Source organism: Ciona intestinalis, chromosome 14 (assembly GCF_000224145.3).
Source record: "Ciona intestinalis chromosome 14, KH, whole genome shotgun sequence".
Taxonomy (NCBI): domain Eukaryota; kingdom Metazoa; phylum Chordata; class Ascidiacea; order Phlebobranchia; family Cionidae; genus Ciona; species Ciona intestinalis.
This window is the reverse complement of record NC_020179.2, coordinates 1,572,757-1,586,947: the sequence shown is the minus strand read 5'-3', so window position 1 is coordinate 1,586,947 and position 14,191 is coordinate 1,572,757. Positions and strand designations below refer to the sequence as shown.

Genomic DNA, 14,191 nt, shown 5'->3' with positions numbered 1-14,191 from the left:
GAAATGCTTGTTCTGCACTTGTTAATTAATAGCGTTGTTTTTATTATGCAGTTTCCCAATAAAAACTTGACTTTTTCATAAAAATACAATTTTTCTGTTTTTCACAGATACTGAAGTGGAATTGGTCATACCAGAAACTAGACGCACTTTATCAACAGCTCATTGGAAATCTAATAAAACGTGAAACTGTTTGGAAAGATAAAGGTAACTTATTTAATTTTACTTAAATAAGTGTTTTCCAACACCTGGAGCTAGAATCATGGTCGTCACTTTTTTAAATTTGTGTAAAAATCTAGGGTCGGGTTCGGTGAGCTTCAAAAGCTCGGGTTCACTGAGCTTCATAAAAAACTTTTTTATTTTTGATATTTTTCGCTCTCATGTGCAAAGTTATAGCAATAGCAAAAAGGAGAGTTTTTTAGCTACGCTTGGCACATCCCTAGTGACATTGTTAAAATGCAGTTACACTTTTAGAGTAGTTAATCAAATGAATCTCATTGAATAATGCAGGGAGTGAAAAGTACTTTTTTCTGTTTGTTTGTAGAGATACCTAAAAGCTGCAAGCTGATTTAGGCATGAAACAAGTTATGTGCAATGTAGTTTCGTAAATCATGTTGCCAAAGGTGTAACATTAATTTCTTATCAAGTTAACATAAACAAGCAAAGAAATTCTTTTAATTTAAAATAAAATTCTGTACTTTTAAATTATGTACAATTTTTTTTTTACTAAAAAAATAATAGTAAAAAATAGTAAAATAAAAATATAATTTTTTTAATGTTTTTCTTTTTTAACTTGCAGAGAACCAAAACTCTGAGAATTTTTCTTTTTATTCCTGTTGGTTGATGGTGACTGTTGTTGAGAGATGCCATGCGGCTTTGCTTAGTCAAGGACCTTTAGAAGCTAAGAAATCGTTCATGGTAAATTTAATATTGCTGTATAGTAGGGTGGGGGAAGATGGGACACCTATTCATTCTATTTTCTCGTTGTCCAATTTAGTAGTAAACAAAGATTTTTCAAAGAATTATGAAACAGTTTCCCTACTACTCTCATGGACCTTTGATAATTGTTTAAAACATAATCAGGTTATTTGGGTATTACGTGCTAAAGGTGTCCCATCTTCTCCCACCCTACCATATATTGTATTTTTTTATTAAAGACCTAACATTAATCATAGGGAATGGCTTGGAAATTTGTTTTAACCAATTTTTATATATAACCAAATTTTTCTTTTGCAATTTAGATTGTTTTTGTTTTTTTCAAATATGTACTTTCATAAATCATTTTTGCTTTGTATTTTTTTAATAATTTCGAACTAAAACTTTAGTTTTACAGCTATAATAAATTGTTTTTTTTCGAATTTAAATTTTTTTGTGTTTTTAAACAAAAATGTACTTTTAAAAATCAATTTTGTTACAAATTGTTTTAATATTTTCTTACTAAAATTTTAATTTTTCAGCTCACACTTAAAGAACTTTCTGAAATGAGGTCTAATTCATCTGAACAAGTTTTCCCAATATCCAGTGTCCATTTAAGCAAGCTATGGCTTGTTTATATTTACCTGACTGAATATGGAAATCTGCCAAGCTCAATATATGATGACAGTTTAAGGTATGCGAATGTTTTCCGTTGTTAAAAACTTAGCAAAAACACCTAAGTTATTATCTTTTTTTTTAGCGTCTGCCCTTTTAAAATTTGTATGCTAATTTCTGTATCTTTATATTTTTAATTCGTATGGTCTTCAATTACATTATCATGCTGTAATTGTAGTTAATGTTATTCTAGTGTACATATAGTAGAGTGGGGAGGATGGGACACATTTAACACAAAATATCCAAATATCCTGATCAAGTTTTAAACAATTAACAACGGTCTATTAGAGTCGTGAGGATATGGTTTTATAATTCTTTAAAAGTTCTTTGTTTACTACCAAATTGGACGAGAAAATAGAATGAACAGGTGTCTCATCTTACCCCACTTTACCAAACCTCTTATACTTACCACAGTGATATAAGATATGGGATTATTCTGTCTGAACGTGAAGTCATTTTAAATTTCCCAAGTGCAAGGAAATTGAACCAAAAACCAGAGAAACTTCGAGCACAGTTTAAAGGTAAGAAATTTGAAGCAGTTAAATTTTAAAATATATGTATTGAAAAATTTACATATATATATATATATATATGTATTAAAAAATTTTGTTAAATTTTTTTTTTAAATTTAAATGGAAATTTTGTTGAAGCGATTTTTTTTATTAGCGGCACTGTTGGCTTGTACTGACCCTTCAGAAAGTGCTTGGGTCAATGCAACACACTGTATGCAACTATATAAGTCTCTATTGGAGCTAGAGACATCACTGAAGAGATGGCCTGCTATTAATACTATGTGCAGGTCTGTATGTCTTTGTTTTGTATTATACATATAGTCAATTGTATATAAATTTCTAAGCCATAAATTGCCATTGTTTTTCCATTTTTCAATTTATATCTTTCCGGCGCCGTATTGGATTGTATAGTACCGGGGGAAGAGGGCACATTTTCATCCTATTTTCTCGTCCCATTTGGTAGTAAATAAAGAACATTCAAAGAATTATAAAACCGTATCCTTACGACTCCCATAGACCATAGTTGTTAATTGTTTAAAACATGATCAAGATATTTGGATATTGTGTGTTAAAGGTGTCTCGTCTTCCCCCATCCTACTTTATATAACTTTCTAAGCCATACACTGCCATTATTTGTATCAATGTACAATTTATAGTTATAATATTGAATATATACTACTTATGTTGCCTCTAAAAGTTGGGTAATGTTTCTATATAAATTAAATAAAACTTTGTATATTTATTGAACACTTTTGCTTAATCCATTGCTTTTAATAAAAAAAAATATTTATAGAAAAAAATTTCCAAGAAAGAACCAAAAACTTATACCAGTTTTTATTCTACAGACGATTAATTGAAAATCTTACCATGACTGATGGTTCAAATGAAGCAGATATTCCACTGAAGCAAACCAGTGTAGACCATGTATGGATTATGTGGGCTGAAGCGATTTTACAAAGCAAGAATCCTGTTATGATAACGCAGGTAGATACATATGGTGGGGTGGGGGAATATGGGACACTTTCAGCTTGTAATATCCAAATATTTTGATCGTGTTTCAAACAATTAACAATGGTCTATGGGAGTTGTGAGGATTTTACTACTAAATTGGATGTGGAAGTGAAATGAAAAGATGTCCCATCTTCTTCTGTCCTACTTTATGTTATTATGCTTTCACTTTATGCATTAGTATTACAATATAGAGTATTACCTGGTACTGTAGGACAGTGGTTATGGCGCCTGCCTCTAATGGGTTCAAGGATCGTCGCTGCTACCATTGTAGCGGTATGTGTTTTTGGGCAAGACACTTAACAGAAATTGCTCCAACCCAGTGGTCACTAATGGGTTGTCTTAATTTGTCAGCCATAGAGAAAAAATAATCACCCACAAAGTAACATACTTGGTAACCCGTAAGCTGGCACGAGGAGTATGAAACAGAACACCTGTGTTATAACGACCATCGTTTTTCAGCCACGCGAGGATAAAGCAAGTTACATTCATTACTGTTACTTTATATTAGTATTGTACCATAAGTTAGTATGCTGTTACTTCTGCTACCAGGCATAATGTAGTATAGAGTTTTAATATGACAGTACCAATTAACGCTTATTAATGACACTTCGCTACTTAAATCGTATAGTTTTAGTACAAGGCTTATTACATAGGTGCACATTAGTACTGTTATTATGCTGGTATAACATTGTTTAATATGCTGTTTTCGCAAAGTAAATTGTTTGGTTCTAGTATTAGATTTGTAACATTAGTTATGTATGGTTTAATACTCTGTTACTTCTAGTACCAGACGTAATTTAGTATTATAGACATTTTGACTTATCTGGTATGAAAAAACATTCATTTTATTTCAATTTTTCGTCTGCTATTCAGCAAGACATAATCAGAATTTTCCTAATCATATTAAATTAACGTTGAGTTATACTGCCTTTATATTGCTTTTTATCTTAACTTTAGTTATATTATATCTACTGATAATTTCAAATTCTCATGGATTTATGACAATAATAAGGGTTTAATTTTTTTTTGTTACAAATTAAGTTTATAAAGACAAAATATATTCGAAATTAAGTTTATAAACACAAAGTATATTCGAAATTAAGTTTATAAACACAAAGTATATGCAAAATTAAGTTTAAAAACACAAAGTATATGCGAAATTAAGTTTATATACACAAAATATATGCAATATAAAATTTATAAACACATAATATATGCAAAATAAAGTTTATATACACAAAATACATGCGAAATAAAGTTTATAAACAAAAAAAAGCGAAATAAAGTCAATTATGAATATAAATTGTTTATGCAATTTTAATATCTTAAAAGTAAAATATAAAAGACCAAACTTTTCTAATTCTGCTTTGAATTGACTTGTTTTTCTTTTCTTTCAAACGAAGTCTTTTCTAATTCTGCTTTGAATTGACTTGTTTTTCTTTTATTTCAAACAAAGGGAGTAAGTACATTGAATCTTTTCTTGAACTTATTCAGGTATAGATCGGCGCATACTTGAAGTAACAAATTATTGCTGCGCAATAATAGCCAGCGCCTAGCAGTACAGTACAACTCTGTGTGTATTAAAATTCGACATGTATCACTGTAGGTGTGCCGTTGTCCAATTCCAAAATATAGTTGGTCAATACTGTTTTTGCCGTGCTTCTGTTTGTTTTATATTCTTATAAAGTTCTGCAGCATATTGAAGTAATCTAATGACATCTAATTGTTCTCCATTTCGGCACTGACAAAGCAAGTAACTAAGTTTGATCTTTTGTTGAACTAAGTCGGGTATTAGAAAATTCAATCCCTCACAGGTCTGCGCATACCCCAAGTAACATATCATTGCTTCGCAATAGTAGCCAGCAGTACAGTACATCTCTGCGTATTTTTGATAAAAACTAACAAGTACTGCTGTTGGCGTTTCCTTATCTAATTGTAAAATCTCGTTAGCTTTATACATTGCCTTCCATGCTTCTCTATGTTTTCCATTCTTAAAAAGTATTTCAACATATTGAATTAATGTATAAAAATGTAAAGAGGGGACGTTTTTATAAAAATCTTTCGTTTTCGACGAACTTAAAAATGTTTGAAAGTCCAGTATTATTTTGTTCCCTTGTTCGCCATGTTGGCATTGAGAAAGCAAGTAAATATTTTTAATCTGTTGTTGAACTAAATAATGTATTGATTTATTTAATTCTTGACAGATCCGCGCATACTCCAAGTAACAAATCATTGCTTTGTAAAAATAGAAAAAATTATAATAAAACTCTGCGTATCTTTGATAAAAATGTCCGACGACATGTAGCAGTGTAGGTGGTTTCTTAACTGATAGCAAAATCGTGTGAACTTTATACATCGTTTCCCACGCTTCTCCATGTTTTCCATTCTCCATAAGTACTCTAGCATATGTAACAAATGCACTGACATGTAATGTAAAGGAGGAGAGGTTTTTAAAAAGATCTTTTGTTTTTGACAAATTAAAAAATGCTTGAAGTTTCAGCATCATTTTGATTCCTTTATCGCCATGTTGGCATTGACAAAGCAAGTAAATGAGTTTGATCTGTTGTTGATTGTTATCAGATATTGGTTTACTCAATTCTTGACAGATCTGTGCATACTCCAGGTAACATATCATTGCTTTGCAATAATAGCCATCAGCATAGAACACCTCTGCGTGTCCTTTATAAAATGCAACATGTAGCGCTGTAGGCGCTTGTTTGTTTGATTGCAAAATCTTGTTAGCTTCATGCATTTTTACGATTGCTTCTCTGTATTTTCCATTCTTTTCAAGTATCTTAGCATATTCCCATAATATATTGACATCTGGTATATATTTGTACGGGTTTTGATATAACTGTACAGTTTCTGTAGAAAATGGTTTTAAGTCCCATTCTTTTTTGATCACTTGTTCAGCCCGTTTGTTTTGACAAAGCAAAACTAAGCTCTTGTAGTATGTATATAAACTGGCAAATGGCCTTTCTGCATTGGTTATTAGTTCAATAGATTCCACCATCCCATCCAACTCTTGCATAAGTGGTTCGACTTCTGATACTGCAACATAAGATTTTGTCTCCTCGTTGTATGAGCGTTCTACAATGCTTGCAAACTCGTAGGCTTTAGCAGTAAATTTTGTATTAGCTGTGTGGTTAATATGGTTGATTTTTGAACAAAGTTCAAAAACCAGTTCATAGTCTCTCGCAGCATATGCAGGTTGTAAAGCAAACTTATAGATCCAAATTGTGTTTTTATTAGGTGGTATTGTGAAAATTATTTTTTTAATAAAGATTTTCACATCATCAAATAAGTGAAGTATTGCTAAACATTGCGTTTTGCTAGAAATATAATTCAGTAGACCATCTTCTTCCCCCAAATGTTGTCTATAGATGTTTCCTATTACTGTTTCTAATTGTTCTATATTCATATTTACAAACGAAATAGCTTTGAAAAATTCCAGTAAATTGGCTTTGTTGGCTGGTAAAGTGCCTTTACCAGCTGCTTCAATTTGAGTCATGAATGTTACCTGCAAATTTTTCATTGTTTCCATGAAAGAAAGGAGGCTTTGTTTCCCAACAAGTTTAATTAACTCAGAAGCAAGTCCTTCCCTAGAAGAATCTTCCATAAAATCATCATCTTGTTGTCTGTTTGAATGATAAACTTTAGCACGAATCTCACAAGCCACTGCCATCATAAACCAAAGTTGGTGGGCTATGTTTTCTCCATGAATGATTTCTATAACATTAATAATATCAAAGAATGTTGCTTTATTTAGTGAATAATATCGGCCAACAGCAGCAATAAAGATGCTTGTACTTCTGAATATTGCTTTCTTAATGTTGTACTTGTGAAATTTAGCAATTCCATGAGCCTGTTGATAAACGAAATTAAAGTTTTGTAGATCACCCTGTATTTGCTTAAAAAATGATGAAAACTCAGTTACAAAGTCGTTTTCTCTGATCCTATGATGAGCCTTGTCTTGGTACTCATCACTAACTTCTTGAAACCCAGCTACAAAGCAAGTCTTGGATAAAACATCAGCCAAGTGATATCCCTGCTTGATGTCTTCGTCACTATCCAAGTATTGAATCATTTCATCAACTGGTTTTATGAGCTCAGTTTTCCATGGTTTGTTTTTAGTTGCAGGTCGGCCAAGTGGGAGTTTGCAAGCATGGGCTACCATCCCATCGATTGTCACCCCATTTGGTGTAACAACGTCTGTAAACCAGTCTCTATACCTGGGGTTTATACTTGGAATTGCAACACAGTTGATCATGGTTTCTCCAAGGTTGATTAAGACGATGCAGAAAATGGTGGTGAACCATCTGAAGTATTCCATAATCCTCTCTCTTTCTTTATTATCTTCTTCCATCTTAGCAACATCATTATCAAGAACAATGATGTGTTCGAAATCCGAGTACGGGGTAATTGCTAATCGTGCCAAAGAACCCAATCCAACTACAGCATATTTGCATGGTGGAACTCCCATAATATTGATGCATTTATCAGAAATAAACCTCATTAACACCGTGTACATTCTCTTTACATTATGTTGAATATAATTTACATCTGAGATTTTTTTCTTTTGTAGTTCAATTAATTCATCACTTTTTAAGTCATATGGGATTGTTTCAAGCCCTTCAAAACTTTTCCCAAAATAATCTCGAAGCATGTTCAGCTCAATTTTTAACTCTGCAGCCAAAGAAACTAAATCAGCATCAATTTTTACAGCTTTTCCAGTCACCAGAACTTCTGAGCACAAAGCTTTAAGTTCATCTTTAAAACGTTGATTCTGTGGATCTCTTGCAATAGCAGCGTTATATAGAGCTGCACTGCGCATATAATTCAACTCCTTTCGTTTGTTTGTTGCTTTATTTTTATAAATCTTGGCAAGCTGGTAAAATACTGCAGCTGCTTCAAGTTCAGTTCCTTTTCTTTCTTTCCCATTATAACACAACTGCATCAGCATACCTGCATACTTTGCTTCATTATCATCAATTTCATCTTCTATAAAATCTGCTTCAGTTGACGACATTTTTAGCTCTAATGCAAACCAGTAAGCTAAACTTTCCTAATAAAATATTTCTTGATAAACAATAGCTGTAGGCTTTTCATTAAAAATCAAAAAAGTAATGTGTATTAAAACCATACAACTAAAGCAAAGAAGTATTGTATGTCATTAGTGTTTCAATATAAAACAAACTGCTTATTTTAAACATATTTCAAATCAGCTTTATGAGCAAATTTATACAGGTTAGCCCTTTCTTAATGTTAACAGAATATAAATTTCGTAAGTTCATATCTATTGGACTTTATTTGTTAGTAGTTAAACATAAACCTTTCTTTGAAAATACACCTTGCTACATTAAGCAAACAGTACTGAAGTAGTTACGCAGGAAGCCTTGTGTAAATAAAACCACCAGATTGACGCTGTTTTATAACTGAAGCAACATAATATTTTATCTTTACACAAGGATCTTTTGTTTTTGGCAAATTAAAAAATGCTTGAAATTTTAGAATTAATTTGAGTCTGCTCGCCAAATTAATAAAGAACATAAATAAAAGGGGTCAACTTGAGCCTTGAATCCTCTACCCTCTACTTGGGTCAGCAATTCCTTAACTAAGGTAAATTCACCCCTGGAGGTAAATTCTTCATATTTAGAGGGTAAATGAGCTACCAATCAAAATCCACATCCGTTAATGGTACAGAAAAATTGTGCCAATTATACTTTCCCGGACATTAAACAACTCGTTGCCAAAAATCTAGTGCATCCGTCGCATTAAATATAACTGATGTAATTAGTTGTTTTCTTTTTTTAATAAATGAGCTCCATATTACATATTGGGGGTAAATTTGATAAGCATCTTTGTTAAAAGAAAGTTTTAAGAACCACTGACATAGATTCTGACTTTAGATTTTAACTGTTTTTACAACTTACAGACATTTGATCGAGCTATAACAGCAGCACCACATAATGCTAAGTTGGCATTTACTGCAGCTTTGTATCAACTTAACTCTGAGAGTCGAGATATTGAAGCCGCGTTACTGTATCTGGAAACTTGCTTGGGATACTATCTTGATTTAGAAGGTAAGTAATACAGTATTAAAAGCACTAACACAAAACCGAAGTGTTTTGAGCTTGTATAACTATGTAAGTCCCATTCCTGACCAAAATATTTTTGTATTTTTCAATTTTGAAATTTCTCACAGAATTCAATTTTCTGTCTTATTTGCAATCGAGTTTGCTCCCGATAGTCGATTTCGCATTTAGAAAATTTTCAAAATTTTTTTTAAATATTTTTTTTTGTCTTTTTTGCAACCGATTCTGCTCCTTATCTTCAATAAAGAAGCGCTCTGTGTTTCTAAATCCCTGTATAACATGTACATATCCCTGCAGACATGGATAGCTTACTGGCTTCAGAACTCCACCAACTGTACCGTAACTTGTTAAAACACGATGCGATGTTACGACCTAATGTGGGGGGGTACAAGCCAAGAAGTCTTTCAACTGACCAGTTAGAATTACACAAGGGTTATTTCTGGTTATCTTACTGGTAAGTGATATGTTTATAATATGGTAGTTAGACATATAGTCTGGTAATTGAGCATAAGGTACATCATATAAACAAAACACTATGAATTCGACAACGAACATAAGGTACATAATTAAACACAATACAATACCACATTACAGCATGTTGACTGACCTGGTAATAAACGAACAACTCTGTGCACCAGAGAAGCCAATCAAACAATGCAATATATTTGATCTCTATGAAGCAGCGTTACATGACGTGATCGACCTAGAACATAAAAAAGAAATTTGGATCAGGTTCGTAAAGTTTTTTTTTTTTACTTTTTTAACTTTTTTTGTGAACCTTTCTATGCATTATTTCTAAGTTGAAGGAATGTAAATTGATTTATCCTGGCGTGGCCGGAAAACGGCGATCGTTATCACATTGGTGTTCTTTTTCGTATACCTTGTGCCAGCTTACGAGTTACCATGTATGTAACTTTGTGGGTGTATTTTTTATGTATGGCTGATAATTTGAACAACCCATTAGTGACCACTGGGTTGGAGCAAATGCTGTTAGTCTTATTATCACGATGTTGAATGTAGTAATGATAATCGGAATGCCCCAGTCAATGTCATTCGATAATGTAACACATGACTCAAATACTGTCCATTGGCCACTGGCGCTATAGCATAGAAAGAAAATGTTTGGATGGTCTAATGTAATATCATAACAGATCTATTAATAAATAATACGTTAGTGGCTCATCTGGTGTAAAAACGTTGTGAGACTTATAAGTCTAGCCGTATGGCAGACGAAACGTTGGAAATACACTACGTTTTTTATACCAGATGAGCCACTAATATATTATTTATACTATGCCTTGTAGCAGAAGTAACAGAAGATCTATTATTTTCAGGTACCTCCTCCATTTTCGATCCCAACCTCCATCATTATGCTCCTCATCATCTGATCGTCCGGACCCACCGCTTCGTTTCCAGTGGTTGAAACGCCTCATGGCCCTCGTCAAGCGTTGCCTTTTTTCTGTCCCATGCAAAGCAAAACTCTCCCACAATGCATTGCAGTCAGAAAATCGGACAGTTACGTATTTTACCGATTATTCGTTCCATAACCAAGTAAGTGGTGTTTTTAACTTTTTAAACATGTTTTTTTTCAGTTTTTTAATTAGTGACTGCTATATAGTTGAAAATAAAATTGTGTAGTCATATTGTTCATAAACCCCATATGAATGAAAGTAACCTACTTTATCCTTGCATTGCCGGAAAACGACAGTCGTTAAACACGGGTGTTCTGTTTCATACACCTCGTGCCAGCTTATAAGTTACCAATTATGTTACTTTATGGGTGATTTTTTTTTATACATAGTACCGTGGGGAAAGATGGGACACCTTTAGCACATAATATCCAAATACCCTAATCGTGTTTTAAACATTTAACAACATTCTATGGGAGTCGTGAGGATACGGTTTCATAATTCTTCAAATGTTCTTTGTTTGCTACCAAATAGGACGAGAAAATAGAATAAAACAGTTTCCCATCTTTCCCACCCTACTATTACTATCTTTCTGATAATACTTAATATCATATAAGTGACAGTCGCACTCAATTTTTCATGTTGGTACAGTAAAAAGTTCATGTTCATTTTTTACATCTTTAAAAATAGGTTGCATCTATTTTCCTTGGCTGCTTTCCACCCCAGCAGTTGTCTGTTGCATTAACTATTCTAACTGATGTGATGCCAACAAATATCCCGCTTGTACTGCGGTGAGTTAAACTGTTATAGAGTATACAGACTAGTGTTGTATTGCCATACTTAAACATTCACTCCTTTTTATCCAAAAAGACAGTCGTTAAACACGGGTGTTCTCTTTCGTACACCTTGAGCCAGCTTACGAGTTGCCAAGTATGTTACTTTGTCGGTGAATATTGTTTTTTTCATGTTTGGGAACCCATTAGTGACCTCTGGGTTGGAGCAATTGCTGTTAAGTGTCTTGCCCAAGGAAACATACGCCCACAATGGTAGCAGCGAAGAGCCTTGAACCCATTACCTTTGGGTTCGAGGCAGGCGCACTAACCAACTGTGCTACGGTGCCGGACAAACTATTATTTTGGTATGTCCAGATGGGAACATCTAACCTTGGCCGAGCTGTCAAGGGAAGATCTCCCATCCTTTACCATTAAAGCCCTTGTCGCCTACCTTTGGGGAAGTGACAGGCTTCAAATTCCGATAAAATAAAACGCCAATTCTGGCCTAAATCTCAGCTTCCATGGTGTATCACACTGTAGGGCTGTGTAAAAAATAATGTACCTACTATCTATTTATGGAGTAACAAATATTTTTTAAAATAATTCAAATTTCTATACAGATCAGCAGAAGAGTTACTACGCACTGAAGACCACAGCTCAATACTTTCTCTTACATGGGGCCTTACTACTGGAGCAAGATCTGGGATTTGTTATAACCCTACTGTATGGAAGATGTAAGTATACAAGTAACACAGTGGTGCCTCATTCCAGAAGGTCAGTACTAATTTTTACTTTCATTCTTTGAAGAACTACTGCTGCATTGGTGGGCATGGGGAAATACAAAAAGGTAATTTTAGCCTAGAGTTAAATTTTTTTTGGTAAAAGGTAGAAGGTAAACGCGTTCACTTAAAATGTACTTTTAGAAGTACAGACTTGTTTTAATGAATTTTGTTGTGCTTTATATTACAACGCTTTATATTTTTGTACAGGCACTCCAAGTCTACCAGAGATCACTTCTCGCTCTGAAGCACTGCAAGGCTCTTTGGCGTGACGTAATTACCAATCAGTGTTTTGTCTCGAATTTGTTTATTGCAGAAAGTCAGTTAGTGGGTCTAGTCTTTGCAGAAAGTTAGTTGTTACACATTTAAATCAGGTTTAGGCAGTGTCTAATGCAAGTGCTAGGATGTGTATCGTAAATAGGCAGAGTACAGATTTTAGATGGATTTACCTGCTTTTTAGAGCGGTCTTTTTCAGAAAAATGGCCGTTTTTTGTGCAGGGTTACAGTAGTCAAACTTAGAAAAAAAAAACGAACAGCGAAAAGTATACCGTTTATGTACACCAAATAAGACAGAGAAATTATGATTGCATTCTTGCTGAGACAGGTGCCTAAAAATGTATTTTTCGAGCACTTTTATCCAACCAGGTTGCAGCAGTGGCTATGGTTCTACAAAACCATACGCTTTTGAACGAAATCGACCACGCGTCGGTCTGTAAGCTTGAACAAGGCGTTCTGGATCTACTCAAAAATGAACTTGCAAAGACGTGATACCTTAAAACGCGGTAATTAATTAATATATAATCTCATTGAAGCTATGCACGCACCAACATTTTTGTAACAAATCGTAGGCTTTTTTGTACAAATTTTTTTATTGATTTTTCTTGTACAAAAAGTTTTATTGATTTTATAAACTGTTACAATTCTTAATTTTCTGGCGTTTTTGTGGCCACTTCGGTGCAGTTTTGTTTAAGTTTCTGCAGCGGTAAGTCTTCTCTGCTTGTTCTGACCAATCTACGCCAAGAAGGGTTAATTGTCTTTGATGGCCACATTCTGCTGTGTCAGCATCTAGCCAAGATATTTGCACTAGCAGCGTCTACTGCACCAATACGTCATAAATTTGCTTCACAGGGAATCAAGCAGAAAACGGTCGATGTACTCTACCTCAAGAATATCAATTCCTGTTTGATTCACTCCCAGATCAAGTCCGTCTCTTTATTCAACGTGCCTTTATGTTTCTGTTACGTCTGCGGATCTTCGAATGCAGTTATTTTTTAAGAAAATTGTGTTTCCGTACTGGGACAAGTAGGCTCTCCATTCCAATTCTCGTCGGCTTTGAGTCTTACTCTACTGGAAGTCGATTATAACCAAGGTGTTTTAGTATTTCGGCCACTGTTGCCCGATTTTGCAAAGTCCAGCCTAGAAGAAAGAAGATTAAATCAGTTAAAACCTACCAGCCTACTTTTTCAGCTGTCTTCTCTTTACGTTTTCCTGTCCAGCTTTTATACACGCCTTCTTTGTCCCACACCTCTGTTGTTATGCGTACCCCTCGTTCCTAACTTTTATGTATTTGTTCTGTATAAAGCTCAGTGCCACGGACCGTCCCTCAGTTTGGTTGGTTCGATTATATTTGTGTGTTTTCAGCTGGTTTGTATAGCTGAAGAAATAAACACAACCACAAATGAGTTGCTTCATTTTAACACAGCGAAAAGATGGGGAAATAGCAGCTAAACGATAATACAGGAATTAGCAGGTAAACCACAATTAGGATTTCACGCGTAGCGGGCAGAGACACTCGTTATAACGGTTGTCCTGTTCCATACCTCCTTATTTAGCACGTTATTTGTTACAATTCGCTTCGGTAGTAGGGTGGGGTAAGATGAGACATATCACCACCCATTGCCTAATATAGTAGGGTGGGGAAGATGGGACACCTTTAACACATAATTTCCAATAGCCTGATCGTCTTTTAAAGAATTAACAACGGTCTGTGGAATCCGTAAGGATACGGTTTCATAATTCTTTAAA

General features: G+C 34.0%; 1 protein-coding gene across 5 annotated transcripts in view; it reads left to right on the top strand.

Annotated features, from left to right (window-relative positions):
- Positions 1-13,848, top strand: part of LOC100182384 — a 56,593-nt gene extending 42,745 nt beyond the window's left edge. For all 5 annotated transcript variants that reach the window (XM_026837653.1, XM_002123574.3, XM_026837654.1 and 2 more), the window contains 16 exons: positions 108-204; positions 797-915; positions 1,455-1,606; positions 2,002-2,108; positions 2,254-2,386; positions 2,945-3,083; positions 9,046-9,193; positions 9,503-9,659; positions 9,800-9,937; positions 10,540-10,756; positions 11,305-11,405; positions 12,008-12,121; positions 12,195-12,234; positions 12,377-12,439; positions 12,812-12,948; positions 13,295-13,848. In XM_026837653.1, the coding sequence (XP_026693454.1) occupies positions 108-204; positions 797-915; positions 1,455-1,606; positions 2,002-2,108; positions 2,254-2,386; positions 2,945-3,083; positions 9,046-9,193; positions 9,503-9,659; positions 9,800-9,937; positions 10,540-10,756; positions 11,305-11,405; positions 12,008-12,121; positions 12,195-12,234; positions 12,377-12,439; positions 12,812-12,934 (1,848 nt within the window). In that variant the 3' untranslated portion in view covers positions 12,935-12,948; positions 13,295-13,848. The remainder of the gene's footprint in view (positions 1-107; positions 205-796; positions 916-1,454; positions 1,607-2,001; positions 2,109-2,253; positions 2,387-2,944; positions 3,084-9,045; positions 9,194-9,502; positions 9,660-9,799; positions 9,938-10,539; positions 10,757-11,304; positions 11,406-12,007; positions 12,122-12,194; positions 12,235-12,376; positions 12,440-12,811; positions 12,949-13,294) is intronic.
- Positions 13,849-14,191: the final 343 nt, after the last annotated feature.